The sequence below is a fragment of the Octopus sinensis genome, linkage group LG4 (genome assembly GCF_006345805.1).
Source record: "Octopus sinensis linkage group LG4, ASM634580v1, whole genome shotgun sequence".
In the NCBI taxonomy this organism is placed as follows: domain Eukaryota; kingdom Metazoa; phylum Mollusca; class Cephalopoda; order Octopoda; family Octopodidae; genus Octopus; species Octopus sinensis.
Genome location: NC_043000.1, coordinates 7,607,924 through 7,631,136, shown reverse-complemented (window position 1 = coordinate 7,631,136; position 23,213 = coordinate 7,607,924). Strand labels below are relative to the sequence as shown.

At 36.4% G+C, this 23,213-nt stretch overlaps 1 protein-coding gene across 2 annotated transcripts in view; it reads right to left on the bottom strand.

Annotated features, from left to right (window-relative positions):
* LOC115211019 (protein disulfide-isomerase erp38-like) overlaps positions 1-23,213 on the bottom strand; it is a 305,348-nt gene that overhangs the window by 144,799 nt on the left and 137,336 nt on the right. For both annotated transcript variants that reach the window (XM_036501737.1, XM_029779865.2), the window contains exon 8: positions 16,504-16,596. In XM_036501737.1, the coding sequence (XP_036357630.1) occupies positions 16,504-16,596 (93 nt within the window). The remainder of the gene's footprint in view (positions 1-16,503; positions 16,597-23,213) is intronic.

Here is a 23,213-nt window from a genome sequence, read left to right as displayed (position 1 = left end):
GTGTGTGTGTGTGTATGTGTGTGCATGTATATATATATATATTATATGTATGTATGTATATACATACACATTTTATACATATATGCATACATATGCATATATACATATATATATTCAAAAATATATATGCATATACACACATGCTTGTGTATATGTGTGTCCGTGCCCATATGTTTATATCTATGTATATACAGATATATGTTTATATGTATATATGTGTGTGTGTATACATATACACATATGTAAGTGCACATATGTATACATATATATATACATATGTATAGATATATAAATATATACATATATATATATACATAGATACACACACACACATATATATATATATATATACACTAGCATAGTTAAAGTGGGGAGGAGGGGCAACTCACCCCGGGCAGCACTTTCATAGTAGCGATACCACTTTTGGGCCAGCTGTAGGCCCTGTATATTTTTGTAAAGGCTCGGGTGCAGCAAACTGAAGGGCCACTCTGGACAGCACACACTCTAGCTATGCTAATGTGTGTGTATATATATATATATATATATATATATATATGATAGATAGATAGATAGATAGATATGTTTCTTTATTAGCCACACAGGGCTGCACACAGATAGAACAAATTACAAGGTAGAGCTTTTCTTTTGAAGGTATTAAAAAAAAAAAAAAAAAAAAAAAAAAAAAAAGGAAGGGGGAGGTTCGATCAAAAGGGATCGTAAAAGGAGAGAAAGAGGACAAAAAAAAAGGGGGGTAAAAAAAAAAAAAAAAAAAAAAAAAGGGGGGGAGAGGAAAAAAAAAAAAAAAAAAAAAAAAAAAATGATCAATAGGGATCGTTATCACAGAAATGTCAATATGAAGTGTAAAGGGGAGGACAGGTGAGGTTTACCCGTGGAAAGAAAAGCCTACGGAAAAGACCACGGTAACCTCGGTCAATGAAGTCACATTTTATATTTCTTTTTTTTTTTTTTTTTTTTTTTTGCAAATAAGTAACTCTCTGTTTTCGATTTCTGGGTTCATAGGACTATGCTCAAGGTGGCTTCGTCATTCATACGTGCCATTCTTGCAACATTCACCCATCTTTTTTTAAAACATTCGCTAGACAAAACTTGCCTCTCTACTCTCACTTTCCTTTTCAAGTGGTACTTGAAGAAGTTGATGAGAGATTGACCAGAGAGGAAAGTGTTTGTCTCCAATCCTTTCAGACGCGTCCACCAGATACATTCTTTCGCCATAGCCACAAGGATGATGAAAATAGCTCTTCCTTCCCGTTTGAAGGAAGGAGGCGTGACAATATTGACGATAGACTCAGCTGATAAACCGACTCGTCCCACACGTGACAGCAGTTGTTCGACATAAGCCCACAGGTCGGAAATTGTTGGACACTGAACGAGTGCGTGCAGAACGGTTTCGTCGCTCTGACCGCATCTCGGGCAGGTCGGCCCCGTGTTTCTCGAGCCGTGTCTGTAGAGCTTATCCCGAACGGGTAGCGCTTCTCGGTAGCACTGCCAGGCCAGGGATCTCTGGAAGTTGTCCATGGGCCCTGGCCCGAAAGTCGTCCCGAACAGGCGGGTCAGGTACTCCTCGTCGACGTCCAGGTTCGCCCCGAGCTCGTCGTCGTACCTCCCCTCCACTAAACCCCTATAGAATGCTTTGGTTGTGTTGAAGTCACTTAAGGTCGACCCAGGACGGCAGACTTGCTTGAGAGCAACGCGACACTCGCGGTGCCATTCGCCCTTCCTCGGCCTCTTTTTGATCCACGACTGCAGTTCGGTCATGGAGACAAGCTGCGGGAAAGCGTGCCTCACAAACGGCGACCACACCTGTTCACCGTCGTCTACATAGAGCCAGAGATGTCGCAGTCTCAGCGCGTGTCTGCGCATCATCAACCACGGCATGCCCAGCCCTCCTTTTAACGGGTGTTGACAGCAAATGGATCGCCTGACCATCGGGACGCATCCTTTCCACAAGAAGCGAAAGAGGATGCGTTGTAGTTTGGTGATGGTAGGGTCGGGACAAGGTACGACGGTCAGGCGGTAGTAGATGACGGACGCGATGTACGTGTTCGCCACCTCCGCTCGACCTTTTAGGGACAGTTTCCTCTCGGCCCATTGACGGGCGAGAGTCACCACCCTACTCGTTATCTCGTTCCAGTTCTTCTCCACTTGGAGGTCCGGACCAAACCAGACCCCGAGCAACTCAACCGGGCCGTCGGTCCAGCGTCCCACGACGGGGGCGCTGGTGGACGGCATGGGCTTGCTTCTCCAGGTGCCTAGTCGCAAGCCCACTGACTTTTCCCGGTTGATTTTCGCTCCTGTCACCGCTTCGTAGTTTTTCAGTGTCTCGCCGACCAGCTCGATGTGCTCGTGGCTAGACACTATGACCGTGACGTCGTCCGCGTATGCAGACACGCTCGTCCCGCATCCCAATTCTCGCGGGATGCCCCTTAGAGTCGCCAGCTTCCGCAGTAGTGGCTCAAGAGTCAATACGTATAGAAGCGCCGAGAGGGGGCATCCCTGACGGACCGAACGTGCAATGTCGAAAGGTCTCGATAGATGTCCATTTACGCGAATTACCGAACGGATGCCTCTGTACAAGGCAGCTATCCAGCCGCGGAAGACGGGACCGAAACCAGCCGCTCTCAGGACCGCCTCCAAGTATCGATGGTCTACCCTATCAAAGGCTTTTGATTGATCCAAGTTGATCAGGGCCCCACCCATGCCAGGTTCGTTAACTACCCTGTCTATGATGTAGCGCATCAGATGGAGGTTGTCATGGATGGTCCGGCCTGGCACGGCGCATGTTTGCGCCTTGTCGACCAGTTTCTCGATGACAAGCGCCAACCTCTTGGCTAGCACCTTGGCCAAAATTTTCAAGTCTGCATTAAGCAGAGTGATGGGCCTAAAGTTATCTATTACATTTCCCTTGTTTAGATCTTTCTTCAGCAGTGTTACGGCTCCTCGGCTCACAAAACCAGGAATGCTCCCGTTTTGCTGCCAGTTGCAGTACACCGCCGCCAAGAGATCTCCAAACAAGTCTGGCATACAATTGTAAGCTCGTAGGGTAGACCATCCAAACCCGGTGATTTGTCCCTCGAGCATTCTGCCATCGCTTCCCGCACTTCCGCCGCCGTGATGGCACCTTCGCAGCACCCTGCCTTTCTTGTCGAGAGTCGTGGTAGGCTATGTAGGTAGGCACTGAAGTCCACCCTACGTTCTTGCCCTCCACTCGTTCCGAACAGTCGGGCAAAATGCTGCTGAAAGGCCTCACACATTTTACTTGGCTCGAGCAATTCGCGCCCCTGTTCATCTACCAGTGACCGAATGGTGGCTTTGTTGCCCTGTTGCGCCTCTGCCACCCGGGCCTCTCTCGCGGCTCCAACACCTTCGTTCCTTAGAGCACGCATCCTAGCTCTGACAGCACATCCTTCGTGTTTGGCGTTGAAGTGTTGGTCGAGGGCCAACCTCGCCGCCAAAACGTCGGATGCGATGCCGCTTCTAATTGCCTCTTCTAGCTTCTTAACTAGCTCAGACAGAAAGACAGACAAACCGACAGACAGATATATATATATATATATATATACTTATATATAAATACATGTATATATATATATATTATATATTATGTGTGTGTATATCTATAGACATATCTATCTATCTATTTATCTTTGTATCTATATATACTGTATACACATATATGAAAATGAAAAATAAATTTAACTTCCTAGAGCATTCAATGAAAGCTAAATAATCTGAGACACGATTCCTTATTAGACATGTTCAGTGACATGGAATAACAATCTGCAGTTACTGCAAACACAGAATGTGCAGTGTTGTAAAGTTGGCAACATGTTAAGAAGCCAACTGCAATGCTGCAATTGCTGTCAAGCAAGTGGCGTAATATGAACCCAGTTGAAATGGTATATTTTTATTCAATACCATTTAAAAATCAATGACTCAAATTAATTATATTTGCTTTTTTTTTGTTATTTCTGAATTTTTTTTTTGTTTTGCTGGAGGTGGGGGGGTCTCAGGTTATTAATAGTTCAAATGTCTTCCTATGGTAATATTTCCTAAATGGTATCAGGAATAGTCTGTTTAATAAGATTTTGGTAAAGAAAACTCGATGAAATGAATTAATAAAGTTGTTTTCAATGTACCCAATCTATATACACATGAATATGTCTAACTGTACCCCTTTCACTTTTTCTTTATATACATACATACATATATATATATGTATGTATATATACATATATATGTATATACACATATATATACATATATATATACATATATATATATTTATACACACATATTACATACACACACATATATACATACACACATATATATACATACATACACATACATACATACACATACATATATATATATATATATATATATATATATATATACATATATATACATACATACATATACATACATACATACATACATACACACACATATATACATATATATACATACATACATACACACACACATACATATATATATATATACATACATGCATACACACACATATATATATATATATGCATACATACATACATACACACACATATATATATATACATACATACATACATACATATATATATATATATACTACACACTCATATATATATGTGGTGTGCAAGAGACATGACTGCACTGGTATGGTCATGTGATGCATATGGACGAAGACAGCTGTATAAAGAAGTGCCGATCTCTAACTGTGGAGGAAACCTGTGGTAGAAGTAGACCCAGGAAGACATGGGACAAGGTGGTGTAGCATGATCTTCAAACTTTGAGCCTCACACAGGCAATGACTAATGACCAAGACCTTTAGCGATATGCTGTGCTTGAGAGGGCCTGTCAAGCGAAGTGCACCCATGCTGGTGGCACGTAAAGAACACTTTTCAAGCGTTGGGCCTCACAGAGGCAAAGTGGCTGAGTTCCCTTTGAGTGTTGGACCTCACGGACTCAATGACCGAGACCTTAGGCATTATGTTGTGCTTGAGAAGAAGACCCATCAAGCTGAGCAAAATCACAGTTGTGGTATATACCGGTGCCATGCAAATGGCACCCATGCCAGTAGCATGTAAAAGCACCCATTACACTCTCAGAGTGGTTGGCATTAGGAAGGGCATCCAACCATAGAAAACCATGCAGAATCAGACTGGAGTCTGGTGCAGCCTTCCAGCATGTCAACCTGGTCAAACCATCCGACCCATGCCAGCATGGACAATGAACATTAAATGATGATGAGGGTGATGATGATATACATATAGTTGAAATTTACAAAAAACAAAAGCTGAAGACAGGTGTAGGAACAACAAGCAGTTGTATTAGTTTAATGCTTGGGAAAAATGGAAAAGCCTATGCTCTTCGACAGAAAGGAATAAGAGATAAAAATGGAGAGCAAACAAAAAAAAACAGAGTGAGAAAAACTGTGTAGAGTTCAGCTCATGTGGTTACCCCAGTTTGATCCTTCCCGACTGAAATTCTTATCTCTTGGACTTGTATCTTAACAACTTCCTGAACTTTCAGTTCCTCTCCTCATCCACATACCAGCACTCCACCCAGATTACCACTGGATCTTCATACTCTTTCGGATTCTACCTTGACAGATATCACTGGCTATTTTTGTTTATACATATATATATTGAGATGACAGAAGACCGAAATATGTGGCTGTATTCAAGAAGACCCACCCACCACAAGAGAATTGAAATTCTAAAATCAAGGTGCAGTGTAAAAAGAACAATTGCTGGTGTCACATAAAAAGCACCTGTGACAGTTCCACATAAAATGCACCCAATACACTCTGTGGAGTAGTTGGCATTAGGAAGGACATCCAGCAGTAGAAACAAAGCCAAAATAGATTTTGGAACCTGGTTCAGCTTCTGGCCTTACCAGTTCCTGTCAAGCCATGCAACTCATGCCAGCATGGAAAACAGATGTTAGATAAATATATATATACATATATATACACAAAGTATGGGGGCTTAGTTCACAGGTGATCTAAACAATTAGGTATGCTGGGTAAGTGCTGTAACGGATTACTAAGGCTCCAAAGTTATAGCTGAGATGGTAGTTATGGAGCCATTATAGATTTCCAATGCAGCAGATATATAATTGTTAAAGAGGACAACAAACTTTAAAGCAAGGCAGACACCTCAAGTTGTGTACAATATGTAAGACATTGAATGTTTTCCAATAATTCTGTATACAACTTGAGATTTGTGAATGTCTATTGTGTGTGTTTGTGTGTGTGTGTGTGTGTGTGTGTGTGTGTGTGTGTGTGTTGTGTGTGTGTGTGTGTATGCATGTGTGTGTGCATGCATTTGTGTAAGTTCCTAGTAGGGTTTCTTTTGCTGGACAGCTCAAAGAGTAGAGGCCATACTAATATGGATCACCTTTCCCTCCCAGAGATAAAATGGGTTTGTATAGCGCCAGCACCCCTACCTAAAAACATAAAGTTACAGAAGCACTGATGACAATTCAAAACCAACAACACCTGGGAGAAGAACACCTTTTCTCAAGGCCTGAAGTGCAAGTGGATAGGCTGCACCGTAAAGCAAAAAAGACAGATTTGAGAACAGCAGAGGAAATGCATAAATGGCCTATGCTCCACAGAGAGTGAAGGGCTTAAATAAATAATTAAGAACTCAATGGTATTTTAATTTATTAAACCAAGAGAACACAAAGTAAAGAAAACCTTGGCAGGATTTGAACTTGGGTTTGTAAATGTAAACCACAAGGTATTTTGTGACATTCAAATGATTCTGTTTATCACTGCCCTTACTTTGGAATAAATTACAAATCAATAATTCTTTGTTGGTTGATCACCTCCTGTCTGTTTCTGTTTTTCTTTCTCTCAACTCTCGATCAATTCATCTATTGTCAGATGTTCAACTTCCATTCACCACTGCCGAGATATTCCTATCCAACCTTAACTATTTATGGTGAGGTAGACAGAGCTTAATACCATGACCACAAACATGATATTTATTGCCAGTGACAAGATATGAACCATCAGTCTGTCAGCTGGATGCCTGCTATTTTGAGGACCACACTGACATCTGTACTCTTAAATGCACATAGATGAAATGTTAGTGGACAGTTAGATGTATAGACGGAGGAGGGAGTGGGGAAGAGGATTACTTTCAAGTAAAAATTCGACATTACTTTTAGTTTCTTGACAAGCAGTTGAGTAAAATATAGTGAGTATTTTAAATCTTAAATTGAAAACACTACACAACATGTAGCATGTGTGCAAATGAATGTGTCTGCATTGTGTACATGCAAATATAGCTGTGTGATTAAGAAAGTTCACTTTGCAGCCATATGATTTGGGGTTCAATCTTACATTGCACAACTTTGACAAGCGTCTTCTTTGTTGCAGTCCCAGATTGACCAATCTCTTGAGAATGAAATTTTGGTTGATAGAAACTGTATGCAAGTCCATCGTGTATGCAGTTGTGTGTGTGTGTGTGTGTGTGTGCTTACGTTTACACTGTCTATGTTCATGTTGTGTCTTGTTATGTGCCATAACTTAGCAGTTTGACAAACAGGATGGTATACAATATGTACCAAATTTAAATAAGTTCTGGAATCAATATATCAACTAAAACTCATGAAAGTAATGCCCCAGCTTGGCCACAATTCACTGTGTTCTTTCATTTTTATTACATAGTCAGCAAGGAAGGGCCCATGAAACTTCCTAGGGTCTCCAACATTGGTGAAAGGGAGGAAGAGAGGAAGAGATCTTCAAAGTGAAGACCTAATCCAAAATGCTTGTAACAGAATGAACTCCAGTAAAGGTAGCCAAGGACCAGGTGCTGGTATTAAACTAGTGGTGGATAAAGTCTACCACCCATGAAGGCCATGGAAGGATTTGAACTTAAAACACAGAGTCAGAGGAAATATTACAAGCCCTTACAATTTCATCAGTCCACCACCTTAAGCTGGTTCTTTATCTAAAAACTATGAAAGGATGACATTCAAAGTTGACCTTAGTGGAGTTTGAACTCAAAATTTAATAATTCTGCCAGTTAATCACCTATAACTGAAACTAATGCAAGAAAGGAAAAGAAAGCATAGGAGTGGCTGTGTGGTAAGTAGCTTGCTTACCAACCACATGCCTCAAGGTTCATTCCCACTGTGTGGCAACTTGGGCAAGTGTCTTTTACTATAGCTTCAGCCGACCAAAGCCTTGTGAGTGGATTTGGTAGATGGAAACTGAAAGAAGCCCGTCGTATATATGTATATGTATATATATATATATATGTGTGTGTGTGTGTATATGTTTGTGTGTCTATGTTTGTCCCCCCAACATCGCTTGACAACCGATGGTGGTGTGTTTACAGCCAGTAACTTAGCAGTTCAGCAAAAGAGACTGATAGAATAGGTACTAGGCTTACAAAGAGTAAGTCCTGAGGTCAATTTTCTCGACTAAAGGCGGTGCTCCAGTATGGCCGCAGTCAAATGACTGAAACAAGTAAAGAGTATGCATGTAAGTATGTAAGTGTGTATATATGTATGTATGTATGTAAGTGTGCATGTATGTATGTGTGTATGTATGTCTGTATGTATATACATATATGTACGTCTCTCTCTGTCTTTATGTATGTATGTATATATACATACATATCAGCATATATATAAATAAGTTTGTGTGTGTGTGTTGGGTGGAGCTAGGTGAAATATATACCTTCCTCTATTTTATACCTAATTAATGATTGTTAGTGTAAGATCTCTCCATCAGTTTGTTGACTACAATCTAAAGGCTTAAAGTTACATCCTTATATTTCCTTACACCAACAATGAGTGGATCCTTGTGAATATGCCAGAATCTATTTGAAGGACATGAACGAATATGCAACTGAAACATAAACGCAGCTGTACTTGAATTTGCATTCAATACAGAGGTGGGAAAAAGTAGGGATACAGCTGTGCTTAATGTAAGTCAAATGTTCTTTTCATTTCTCTATTGTTAAGAGAAGAATTCTATAATTCTGTGTTCTTTTTTAATTAATTCTTTTTATAATAAAATAATTATTCCTAATTTCATATATCTATATATATAAAGCTGAAGTTGTCTGTGTGTGGCAGGTTTGGTAGCCTTCAACTAACACTATCTCCTCTGAGACCCTGCGGAACAAGTTGACCAAAATTGTGAGTATGATAGAAGAAGGCTTGCTCTTCATTCCGTAGAAGATAAAATTCAAATCGGACCATGTTAAGACCAAAAATTATTTACATCAAAAAGGTGCTTTTTTTCTATGAAAATCCCTATTTTTTACGATTTTTTGACTGCTGTGTCACCATTTTTGGTGTATTTCAACCAGAAAAATGTTCACTTAATGAGAATAACAAGCTACATAATGCAAAATTTTTACTTTTCAAAAATTCCAATTCTAAAGGGTCAAAACAAACCTAAGCAACGCCAGGCAATACTGCTAGTTTATTATATAGCTGGAAATTTGATTAACAAGGAATGAAATTGGATCATCAAGCAGCAATGGTAAAATAGAATGCAGAAATTGTTAAATAGAAATAGATAGAATGTCAAGATTAACAGTTTACAGGAAATGTGGCGAATCTGAACAGACTGGCCCATCTGCAATTGAACAGAAAATTGATTGAACAGTAAGTGTTATCACTGAAGAAAATTAAATCAAGCATTCACTCAAATTCCCCAGAAATCAAAAAAGAGACCTTCCAATGAACTAGGCATCTCCCACAGATCCCTTAAGTGACTTATGAATTGCTTAGATTTAAAAAAAGAAATAGAGAAATGAAATGAAATATAGAAATTAAGCAAGTGTTATACCTATTTTGCTGCTCCCCAGGATGTGTTTCATCATCTTTTTCACAGCAACCACAAACCAGATGTGTCTATTCACTTCCAACAATAAAGAGAAGTTACCATATATATTTCCATAACGGCTACCTCTGAAGAGCATAGGGTTACATAATCGGACAGTTGCCTAACATTCTGTTGAACCCCTACTGTGAAACTGATTGGTAAGAGTGGCTATAATTCTGTAGATTTTGATTAATATATACATATATATATATAGATAGATATATATAGATATATATATATAAATACATAACGGTGGTAGCAGGGAATTGTATCAGATTGTCAGAAGGAAAGCTAGGAGAGAGGTTTACTTAGCCAGAGGGGAAGCAGATCAGAAAAAATTGCCAATGTTCTGCATCATGAGGACCAAAGGCTTGATGCGTTTCGTGTTGCAAGACAGTGTATGAGAGAGAATCGTGATGTCATAGGAGAGAAATGTGTCCACATGGATGATGGCTCACTTGAATTTAATGAGGCTGCAAGGAGAGAGACTTGGAGATGCCACTATGAAAGGTTGCTAAATGAAGAGAATGAATGGGAGAAAGAGAGTCTGCCGAATGCCGACCCAACAGAGGGACCAGCTATCCGAATTGACAGTACCTTGGTAGATAAAGCAATTAAGGGTATGAAGACAGGGAAAGCCCCTGGCCCATCAGGAATCACCATAGAGATGCTAAAAATATCTGGCAGTGTTGGCTATAGTCTAGTCACCCATATAGTCAACCAGGTGATACATGAAGGAGTCATACCGAATGACTGGTGTAGCAGCACCATAGTCGATGCATAAGATACAAATAATTATGGAGGTATCAAGTTTTTGGATCAGGGAATGAAAGTCACAGAGAGGGTCATAGCCCAACTAATTAGGGAGAGAGTCAGTTTAGAGAAGATGCAGTTTGGGTTTGTGCCAGGGAAAAGTACCACTGATGCTATATTTCTTGTAAGACAGCTGCAAGAGAAATACCTAGCCAAAGATAAACCTCTGTACCTGGCTTTCATTGACATGGAAAAAGCCTTTGACAGGGTCCCCCACAATCCCTTATCCGGTGGTCAATGTGGAAACTAGGGATAGATGAGTGGTTAGTGAGAGCTGTACAAGCCTTGTACGAGGATGCAATCAGTAAGGTGAAGGTTGGCAACGAGTATAGTGAAGAATTCCAGGCAATAACAGAGGAATTTAAGACAGGATGCTCTTGGGAGCTTCCCTATACTGATGACCCTGCTCTGTATATATATATATATATAATTATTTATATATATATACATATATATATATATATATATATTAGTTTCTTTATTCAGACTGGAAGCCATTTGTTTAGTGGCTTGAGTTTCATGTCACTGCTATCTGCAGGCAAAATGCAGTGGCATAAAAATGAACTCATGGGGCAAACTCTCAGTTTCAATTTCAGAACAAAACCATATCCTCTACAACATGTATTGAGCACTCCTTTCTCATTCATTCAAAAAGCAACATACATACATACATATAAATTATCATCATCCTCATCACTATTATTTTAACATCTACTTTTCCATGCTCGCATGGGTCAGACAGAATTTTTTGAGGCAGATTTTCTATATCAACCCTCACCTGTTTCCAAACAAGGTAATATTTCCCCATGGCCTGACATAATTTCATGGCAGTTCTCAATTTCACATCAATCACACAATGTCAAGATACATACTCACACACATGTACACAAATAAAATTGATCACGTACCATGCCATTTCTGACACTTGGTTCAGAAGAAAACTTTATCAAAAGCATTTAACTTTGTTAATAATAAATATTTTTAACTAAAAAACTCAAACTAGAACCATGTTTTCCTTTTTGTTCAATCTGATTTTGGAACTTGTCCAAGTTAGTTACGCTGTTAACAACCCTAGGCAAAGTCATTTTAATTCAGAGACACCATCTGTATGAAAAATCAATAGCTAAGTTACTTTTTAAAATATCTAATGCAGAGAGTATTAAAAATCTGACCAGAAATAAATATGCAGTAAGGAAACAATGCTTCTGTTCACTAAACCATTGTCAGTAGAGGAGAATGGTGAATATATGTATTGATTATTTGTTAAGGGTAGCAGATTAGATAGTGAGCATGAGTTCAATATCTGTGTCCAACATAATAAATTAGCCATATCATATACAATAGAGTAACAGAATGAGAAAAATTGTGGCCGTTGCGAGCCTCGCCTGGCCCCCATGCCAGTGGCACATAAAAAGCACCATCCGACCGTGGCCGTTTGCCAGCCCCGTCTGGCACCTGTGCCGGTGGCACGTAAAAAGCACCCACTACACTCACGGAGTGGTTGGCGTTAGGAAGGGCATCCAGCTGTAGAAACATTGCCAGATAAGACTGGAGCCTGGTGCAGCCTTCTGGCTTCCCAGACCCCGGTCGAACTGTCCAACCCATGATAGCATGGAAAGCGGACGCTAAATGATGATGATGATGATAGATTTAATAAAGGAGTTCAGTTTCAAATTCCATTGCCCTTTATCAAACTTTAGCCTCTAAATACCTGGCGTAATGCCAACTTTCTACTACACTCCTAATCAGTCGAGGGAGCATTTTTTTGTCTTGTGAGTTACTTGGCAGCCTCACTAGTGCTGGTGCCACAAAAAAAATCACGCAGTACACTCTGTAAAGTGGTTGGCATCAGAAAGGGTATCCCGTTGTGGAAACTATGCCAAAGCAGACATTGGAGCTTGGCATAGTCCTCCAGCTTGTCAGCTCCTGTCAAACTATTCGATCCATGTCAGCAAGGAAAATGGATGATGATGATGATGATGATGATAATGATGGTGATGATGATGATAATGATAGTGATGATGATGATGATGATGATGACAACAAGGTGTGCTGATTATCAAATATGACAAGTATTGAATAATGCCAAAGAGTACAATGGCCAAAATGTTGTGACTATAAATCAGGAGATGACGCAACCAACTAGAATTTATCAGTGTATAATAATTCAAATTTATAAGAAAACCATTCCAAACATAGACGTTAATACAATGGTAATAAATGGATGTAAAGAAAAAATGGTAATAAAAAAAATATAATTTTTTAAAAATTATAATTTGCTAGGAAGAAACATTGAAATCTGATCTAACACCTTTGTAGTTATTGATCAAATGGGTTTTTTTTAGTTGTTTTTATTGCTCCACCGCAACCCAAGACCTTTAATATGGATTTACTTTCAGGACCTTTGACTTATTTCAGAAATTATAAAATATTCAATATCAATTTTTAAACTGAAAATCATTTGTTTTTCTTTTTTTTATCAATCATTTACTTTTACTTTAGTACTGGGTTTATATTGTGATTATTATCATTATTATTATTGTTATTATTATTATTATTAGCAATAGGAATAGTAAATGTTGTGCTAGCCTTGCATCACTGTTCATCTTTTATTATTGAAATTACAGTGTATATAATCTATAAAATGTCCCATTCTTTCTCTCTTCGATCTCTTCCATCTCCAATGAATAAATATGTGAATGTGTGTGAATACAGATGTATATATATGTAATATATATTTATATGTATGTGATATATATATTTATACATATATATATATATATATATATATATATATATATATATATATATACACTCACATACACAGCACTTTTCTTTCTCCTACTCATTTGACTCTCAATTTATCTCTATCTATCTGTCTATCTATCTATCTATCTATCTATCTATCTATCAGTCTGTCTGTCTGTCTTCTATTTATTCTTTTGTTTCATTTGCCTCTCAGAAATTTATTTATTCATTGATCAGTTCCACTTTCATGCATACTGATTGATAAACAGCTTAAGTATTCCGTCTGAAACAGTTTTCATATAGATTAAATACCCCATCCCTTCATTCATTATTAAAATGACATGGCTACAAAATATTTTTTAGGGTTGTTATTTTCATTTATCATTATTATTATTATTATTATTATTCTTATTATAATTATTATTATTATTATTATTACTACTATTATTTTTATCATCATCATCATTATTATTACTGGTGGTGGATGTAAAAATGGCAGTTTTCTTCAGTATTTTCTATCATTTTCTGCCATACCTATTTATGATATTGTTTTACAAACATGTTTAGAATGTCTGCTAATGTACCTGTCTAAAAACCTCTTTGTCAAAAAAGGAAATGGTAAGGAATATGATTAAATGGTTTCAATGTAATCTGACATGACTCCAATAGCTGAAAATATAGAATCGGTAAATTAATGGATATCATTATTCAGTGCGAGACAACATGAATTTACAATTACACTCATAAGCACTCGTACACTTTGTTATACTATTTCATTCTTTTATTCTCTTACACATTTCAGGTATTGGATTGCAGCCATGCTGGGGTACCACCTTGAGGAATTTTAGTTAAAACAAATCAACCCCGGTACTTATTTTAAGTTTGGTACTTATTCTATAGGTATTTTTTTACCGAACTGCTAGGTTACAGGGATGCAAACAAACCAACACTGGTTGTCAAGTGGTGATAGATCGTTAGCCACTACACACATTTTTTTCTTTCCTTGTTTTTTCTGTGTCCCTTTCTGTAGAAGAGTAGAGGCTCAAAACATAAAAGACTTTTTCTATTCCTGAGCGTTATACTAATACATCTGTTTGTTTTGTACACCACCTGTCTTCGTCTTTTATCTTTTTTCGTAAACTCTCTCCATATATATATATATATATATATATATATATATATATTATATCAAATTAGAGATAAAACCACTATTAGGCAAATCAAACTATGAAAAACTTAAGCCAATACATAAAATTAATTAATTTATATTATTTTAAATATATATCAAAATTATTAAAAGTTTAATAAAAGATAATGAGTAAAACACTACGATCGTTTCATGGCTGTCCAATTCGTAATAATTCGAGTTATGGTTACAGTCTATCTTCAGGTGATTGAAATATCTAAAATATAATCAGAAATATTTAAACAATATTTTTAAGATATAAATAATATAATAATTTTACTTATAATAAACTCTATTATCAAACTAGAAACAGAGAACTTAACAATTATGATTATATCAAAATCGACTATAATGTTAAATATTAATTTTAATTTATAAGGTAGGAAACCCACCCATAATCTAATATCGGTATTAGTCTATATCTAATTACATAAATATTTAAAAATGACTAATATATATAAATTATCAATGAAAATATATAAATGTATATAAATATTATAATTAAGATCTAAAATAATCTCTATAAATAAATGTATATGCACATATAATAAAAACCTAATAAATTTAATTTTTCATATTTAAAGATGAAATAGCTAATTTCAAAATACAAATAAACAAACTTAAACGAACTTTCGGAAATCTTGTTTAAAGCTATTTCATCTTTAAATATGAAAAATTAAATTTATTAGGTTTTTATTATATGTGCATATACATTTATTTATAGAGATTATTTTAGATCTTAATTATAATATTTATATACATTTATATATTTTCATTGATAATTTATATATATTAGTCATTTTTAAATATTTATGTAATTAGATATAGACTAATACCGATATTAGATTATTGGTGGGTTTCCTACCTTATAAATTAAAATTAATATTTAACATTATAGTCGATTTTGATATAATCATAATTGTTAAGTTCTATGTTTCTAGTTTGATAATAGAGTTTATTATAAGTAAAATTATTATATTATTTATATCTTAAAAATATTGTTTAATTATTTCTGATTATATTTTAGATATTTCAATCACCTGAAGATTGACTGTAACCATAACTCGAATTATTACGAATTGGACAGCCATGAAACGATCGTAGTGTTTTACTCATTATCTTTTATTAAACTTTTAATAATTTTGATATATATTTAAAATAATATAAATTAATCAATTTTATGTATTGGCTTAAGTTTTTCATTGTTTGATTTGCCTAATAGTGGTTTTATCTCTAATTTAATATAATATAATATTTTACTATAAAATTGGATTCAATCCTAAATCTGATTTTTCACTGTAAGTTTGGATTTATTCCCTAATATTTTATTATTAATATATATGCACATACAAGAGTTATGGAATGGAATAGATAAGATCCAGCCTACATATGATTCATCATGAGCAGATGGAAACTGAAAGAAGCCCATCGTATATATGTATATATGTGTATGTGTGTGTGTGTGTGTTTGTGTGTCTGTGTTTGTCCCTCCAACATCGCTTGACAACCAATGCTGGTGTGTTTATGTCCCTGTAACTTAGCAGTTTGGCAAAAGAGACCGATACAATAAGTACTAGGCTTACAAAGAATAAGTCCTGGGGTCGATTTGCTCAACTAAAGGCAGTGCTCCAGCATGGCCACAGTCAAATGACTGGAACAAGTAAAAGAGTAAAAGAGATAGAGAGAGAGATATGCAACCAGAATGGCAAACAGACAGTTAACCAGACAGACAGACAGACATAACTAATTTTGAATATCAATCCAGAAAGTTCCATTTAAACACCTGAGAAAAGTGAGAGAATTCTTCAGAGACATGGAGAGTGGTGAGTGAGTTTGATAATATATAAAGAAGATGGATGAAAACAAAAAATATTACCATTTCTTCTAGCTCTCCACCTGGCTGTCTCATAATATTAGTTTGTTCATTTATAAATGACACCAGTTCCACTAAATCAAGACGTCCACCATACTGAAATTGGAAAGATAAATGAAAATAGAACATAATGATTATCTCCAGAATACGTAGAGAGAAGCAGGAAGAAATGGAAACATGTATGTATGTGTATGTATGCATGCAATTAAGTTGCATATAAAGATTTATATATATATATATATATACACACACACATATATATATACATTGTCTTACCATTTTTATCAATAAGTTACCTCCCGTACACTGCTATTTTTCCCTAAGGCCTAATACAGCTTATTTTGGAAAATCGCCAGACATCGTTTGAGGACTCTACCCAACAGAAGAATTCAATATGGGTTATTTTTCATAGCATTTTTCCGATGGCTGGATAACTGAAGAGATGGCGGCGTGGATTTCCACCTCGACATCTGAAACTCGGAGTTTTTATCATGGCTGCCGAATAATTGTCACTATTACATTTACAGATAAATTCCTTTATTTACATAATATCGAGGTCTCTTTCTTTCTTTTGTTGTCTTACCATTTTTATCAATATATATATATATATAGAGAGAGAGATATATATATACATATATATCATCATCATCAGCATCATTATTTAATGTCCACCTTCCATGCTCACATGGGTATGGAAGCATGCACATGTGTGTGTGTGTGTGTGTAGTCATATGTAAAGGTAAGATCCAAGGATCCAGGGGTAGGAAGTTAGTAAGCTTCAAGCAGTCTGTAGAAGGTATAAAAAAACAACTTCAAGAACAATAGTGGTTTATTGACACAGAAGGTTGTAAATTTTTCCCATATTGAAGTTTGATAAGCTGAAAACAGTTATTTCATAGTTCACAGCTAGCAGCTGGGGATACTGTGTATGCAAATAAAAATCCAAATTTAGGGGATGCAGTAGAAAAAAATCCAGGATATATCTGTTTCTTAACTAGCAGAACCTCAGGAGTAGTAATTACCCAAACGAGGAGTAATCTGCTAGCTACTCATCAGGCCAAAGATACCTTAGTCAAATGAAGGTTACATTGCTGTCAGGGGATTCTATGTTTATCTAATCCATCCCCTAAATTTGGATACATATATGTGTGTGTATGTGTATATATCATCATCATCATTTAACGTCTGTTGTCCATGCTGGCATGGGTTGGACAGTTTCACCAGGCTGGCATGCTGCACCAGACTCAAGTCTGATTTGAAATGGTTTTCTATAGCTGGATGCCCTTCCAAACACCAACCACTGCAAGAGTGTAATGGATGTTTTACATGCCACTGGCACGGATGCCATTTACATGATACCGGAGTGCAATTTTATGTGCCACTGGCACGGGTGCCAATTTGCATGACACTGGTATCTACAGCAACTGCTATTTTGCTTGACTTGATGGGTCTTCTTCTCAAGCACAACATAATGCCAAAGGTCTTGGTCATTGCTTCTGTGAGGCCCAACACTCAAAAGGAACTCAGCCACTTTGCCTCGTAATTATATATGTATATATGTATGTATATATATATATATATATATATATATATATACACACATATATATGTCAAGAAGTAATATTTATCCCCACTTAAATGTGGATGTCCTGTTAGAACAAACTTTACTGTGGCAGATACCATATGAGAAACTCTCATATTAGTTGATTGGTGTAAAATGCACTCATTTACATTGCTGGCAGGGAAATGAGTTGCTGCTATCTCTAGCAGTCAAGCATTCATCATTGACAAGACCAAAGAAGGTCGAAATCACATGAGCTAGTGGTCTCGGTGTTGAAAGTGACAGGGAGATAAATTCCCCCCAGTGATATAAACAAGCATGCATTTTGCACTAAAAGCCTATATGAGAGGGTCTCTTGTGGTATCTACCACAGTATAGTTTGTTCTAACAGAACATCCACATTTAAGTGAAGATAAATATTATCTCTCAGTATTAATATTGCCTCTGTCACTAATATATATATATATGTGTGTGTGTGTGTACCTGTGTGTATATATATATATATATGTGTGTGTATGTTGTGTGTATGTGTGTCGAGGGGGGTGTAAGCTGTGTCCAGCTTTTTTTTTAAGGTAACTGCACTCAATGCAATGCTAATACAGTAAGTTGTATTTACATTTCGATTTGAGGAACTCCATCAGTTAGTTATTTCACTTAAAATCTGCTCCCTGTGTCATCTAATAAACTACCTTCAAACCACAGCAGTCTTTGCAAAATAAATTGGTACCTTGGGCAAGTTTCTTTTACTGCTCCAAGATGAACAAAGCTTTGTGGATGAATTTGGTAGACAAAAACTGAAAGAATATCACCATGTGTCTGTTTGTCCCCTTGTCTTGATATCATGCAATACTCTTGTAATCAAGCATCATTTTCATACAATTGGTATCTCGTTTCCAATCTTCTGTGAATATATACATGTCCAGTAATAGGGAAATGTTACTTTGCTTGAAATAGGTGAAACTTGGCAACAGGATGGGTTGCTAGCTGTAGAAAATCTGCCTCACTGAATTCCATTTAAACCATGCAAGTATGGGAAAGTGAATGTTAAAATGATGATGATGATGTTTTAATACTTGTAATTCAAATAACTGGTGATCATAAGTACATGTATCCTCTCCAGATTGATTTTAAGTAGAGAAACCACATAAGGAAACCATTAGAAAGTTACATTTTGGCAATTACATGAAGCAGAATAAGAACTAAGTAGGCAGAGTAACAAGGAACCAGGCTGGCAAACTTCAAAATCTGAAGAGTTTTTCATGAGATCATCATCATCATTATCATTATCATCATTGTTTAATGTCCGTTTTCAATGCTGGCATGGGTTGGATGGTTTGACTTGGGACTGGCAAACCAGTAAGCTACACCAGGCTCCAATCTGATCTGGCAATGTTTCTACAGCTGGATGCCCTTCCTAACGCCAACCACTCTGAGAGTGTAGTGGGTGCTTTTTACATGCCACTGGCATGGGAGCCAGTCAGGCAGCACTGGCATCAACCATGTTCGGATGGTGTTTTTTATGTGCCACCAGCACAGGAGCCAGTCAGGGGGAGGGATTGGCAGTTATTAGAAATATTAGTTTTAAATCTTAGCACAAGGCCAGCGATTGTGAAGGTAGGAACAAGTTGATGGCATTAACCCCAATACTCAACTGATACTTGTTTTATCAACCCCAAAATGATGTCAGGCAAAGTCGACCTCAGCAGAATTTGAACTCAACACAAATACAGACAATATACCGCTAAGCATTTTACCCAGTGAGCTAACTCTTCTGCCAATTCACTGCCTTAACCCTTTAGCATTTAAACTAGTCATAACCAGCCCCAATATTTTATGCATTTTATACTACAACTGACCAGATCCAACTTCTCACAACTCCCCTTCAATGTCTTCGAAAAACATAGAATCACATCATCGATATATTGACACTACAAGACAATGCAAGACTAATTCAAAACAATATGAATAAATAAGCAACACACTTGACAAAGAAACATGAATGCTAAAGGGTAAAAGTATTGGGTTGTCTGGAAAGTTTGTGCCGATTTATAGTAGCTTACCTTTCGACTTATTTTAGAACATAGTTGAGTCCATAAAATAAGATTTGATTACACCTCCATTTAGAGCACAGTTTAAGCTATCTTTTCATGGAAGAAGGTTTATGTTCCTATAACCTGTGTTAATTTTGTAACCCTTTAAAATAGAAGATAAGAAAGTTCGTTTTCGGCACTTGATGCTTTGGAAACCAGACAAAAATTGCTGCAGCTCAGCTGGGATGTGTTACCCCACACTCCATATTCATCAGATATTGCTCCTTCGGATTTCCACTTATTCAGGTCTCTGCAGAATAGTCTTAATGATAAAAATTTCAATTCCTTGGATGATGTAAAAAGATACCTTGATGAATTCTTTGCCATGAAACCCCCTCAATTCTGGGAAAAGGGTATTTTCAAGTTAAAGGAAAGATGGAGACGCATTGTGCAACAAAATGGTTCATATTTGGTTGATTAAAAATGTAATAGCAAGTATTTATTGACCTTTTGCTTTCCTTTAAAAATCGGTACGAACTTTCCGGACAACCCAATAGTTAGAAATATTTCAAGTCATAGTGAGATGGACAGAGAAAAAGTGGGAGAGTTTATCAAAGATGACACAGCATGGCAAAAGATATGACTGAATATTATCACTAGTATGGTCAGAATAAAAAATGGATTTCAGAGTAACTTTAACTGGTGAACTATTCATCTATTACTTAGGTCTGTCATGAGACCCAGGATCCATAAGCTGGGGATTAATTCAGTTTCTATAGCATATAAGTGACTAAAATTACAACAATCCCACTGAAAGAGATGCCGGTCCATTGCAGGTTTAACTTCCTAATTATTGCTGAAATTCCTTTACAGCTGAGTGAACTGGAGCAACATAAAATGAAGTGATTTTGCTCAAAAACACAATTCACTTCCCAGTCCTAGTATTGAAACCATGATTTTATGATCAGGAGTACAACACCCTAACCACTTGGCCAACACACCTTCATTCATTTACCATATGCTATAAAAAGGTTTTTCTTGGACAAGGGATTTTCCATGCCTTGATATCATGGTGGTGAGATTATTTCAAGAATAATCATTTGTATTTCCAACCAACTACTGACTGGTGTTGCTCGCATTTCTCATGCATGACTGCCACATGAAACAAGATTAATTTGGTGCAGTGAACACCATCACAAATATGCAATAAGAATCAATACTGTGAAGCGGCATACAAAAATTGCTTTTTTCCTATTTAAACAAACACGCTCATTATAATTGTACTCTCCCTTCAAAATTATGCACTCAGCCTCATTTCTGTATCTTCAAATCTGTGTCAGCTTATACATCCACATAAGCCTGCTTTTCATGATACTGAAAATACACTTTTAAGAATGTAACTATATAGCTCCCTTACTATCTACTATCTTCAAAATTAGAAACTATATATATTATATATGCATTGGTAAAAACAGCAAGATAACAAAAGAAAGAAAGAGACCTCAATATTATGTAAATAGAGGAAATTTGTATAACAGTGTTTTTTCATAGTGTTTTTCAGATGGCCAGATAACCGAAGAGATGATGTGGTGGATTTCCACCTTGGCATCTGAAACTCAGAGTTTTATCTTGGCTACTGAATAATTGTCACATATTATTTTACAGACATATTATATATATATATATATATATATATATATATATATATATACTACATGTGTGGAAAATCAGTGTTTGTTTGTGGTGTTGTTAGCTAACTCCTCCAACATCGTTTTATTGATTTTGATGAAACTTGACAAGTGAGTAGCACTCATATCTGGAAACCTCGTGAGATACTTAGATTGTTGGAAAAAAATCAATAATATGTCCCCTGGAAGGGATCTTTATATCTACCTCATATAACTCATTTTTTCAAACACTCAAGGGAAATAACCCATAGCACCTGCACTTACAGTTAGTTTTTAGTGAAGCAATCAATATTTGATTTTCACGATCAGCAGACCTAATCCTGCATTTCACTACACACAGTTTTCAACTTCTCGACCTTATTATTGCACTTTCTTGATGCATGTACACTTTCAATGCCCATAACTCCAATAATTCTGTATTTTTCCAGTTAAAATTTTTCGATGACACTACATAAATTTTTGATTCCAGAATGTATTTAATAATTGTGTCCCAGTACAATGAACTCATACTGTGAATGCTTAAAATTCTTAAAAAAAAAAAAAACTTCCACACCACATTCAGTTGGGACACCCTGTCTCACCTATACTTATTTTACAAATCATAATATTTATTGCTTATTTACAGTTCATACAACATTTTCATGAAACTAATAGAGCCGTCGAATTTAGAAATATTTTACAGGTTTCATTGTTTATGTTCGATTACTTTGAATATTGATTTTTTGTGTGTCTAATTTCTAATTTTTGCAGACAATATCACTTTTATACTTTATTTGACATGTGAGTAGAACTCATGTCTGGAAACCTCGTGACATACTTAGATTGTTGAAAAAAATTGATAATAGGGCCCCTCCAATGGATCCTTCAATCTACTACATATTACTAATATTTTATTTAAACAACCCAAGGGAAATAACCCATACCACCTGCAGTTTTTAGCAAAGCGATCAATATTTGATTCTTACGATCAGCTGACCTAATTCTGCATTTCACTACTCAGTTTTGAACTGCTAAACATTATTATTGCATTTCCTTGATTTGAATCTTAAACCTTAAAGACTTCATTCATACATTTCTATACATACATACTTTTTTGAATGCCCATTACTCTGATAATTCTGCATTTTTACAGTTACAGTTTTTCAATGACAGTAGATAAATTCTTTATTCCACAATGTATTTGTAGTGCCTTCATGTAGGCATAGCATGGATTCGATCCTCAATTGCCAAATTTCACTTAACACTTCAGCAGTGCTTTTCTCATGGTAAAACAATAGTTTTTCTGTGAATGACAGCAGTTATACATTTCCTAGATGCCTTCGCTAAGCAGAATAATGTCTTTGCCACTTGACCTTTCTAACCTCTTCTAGGCCACCAGGGGCCGGAATGGAGATAACAGACCTCTAATGAAATCATTTGTTCTCAACAATATGT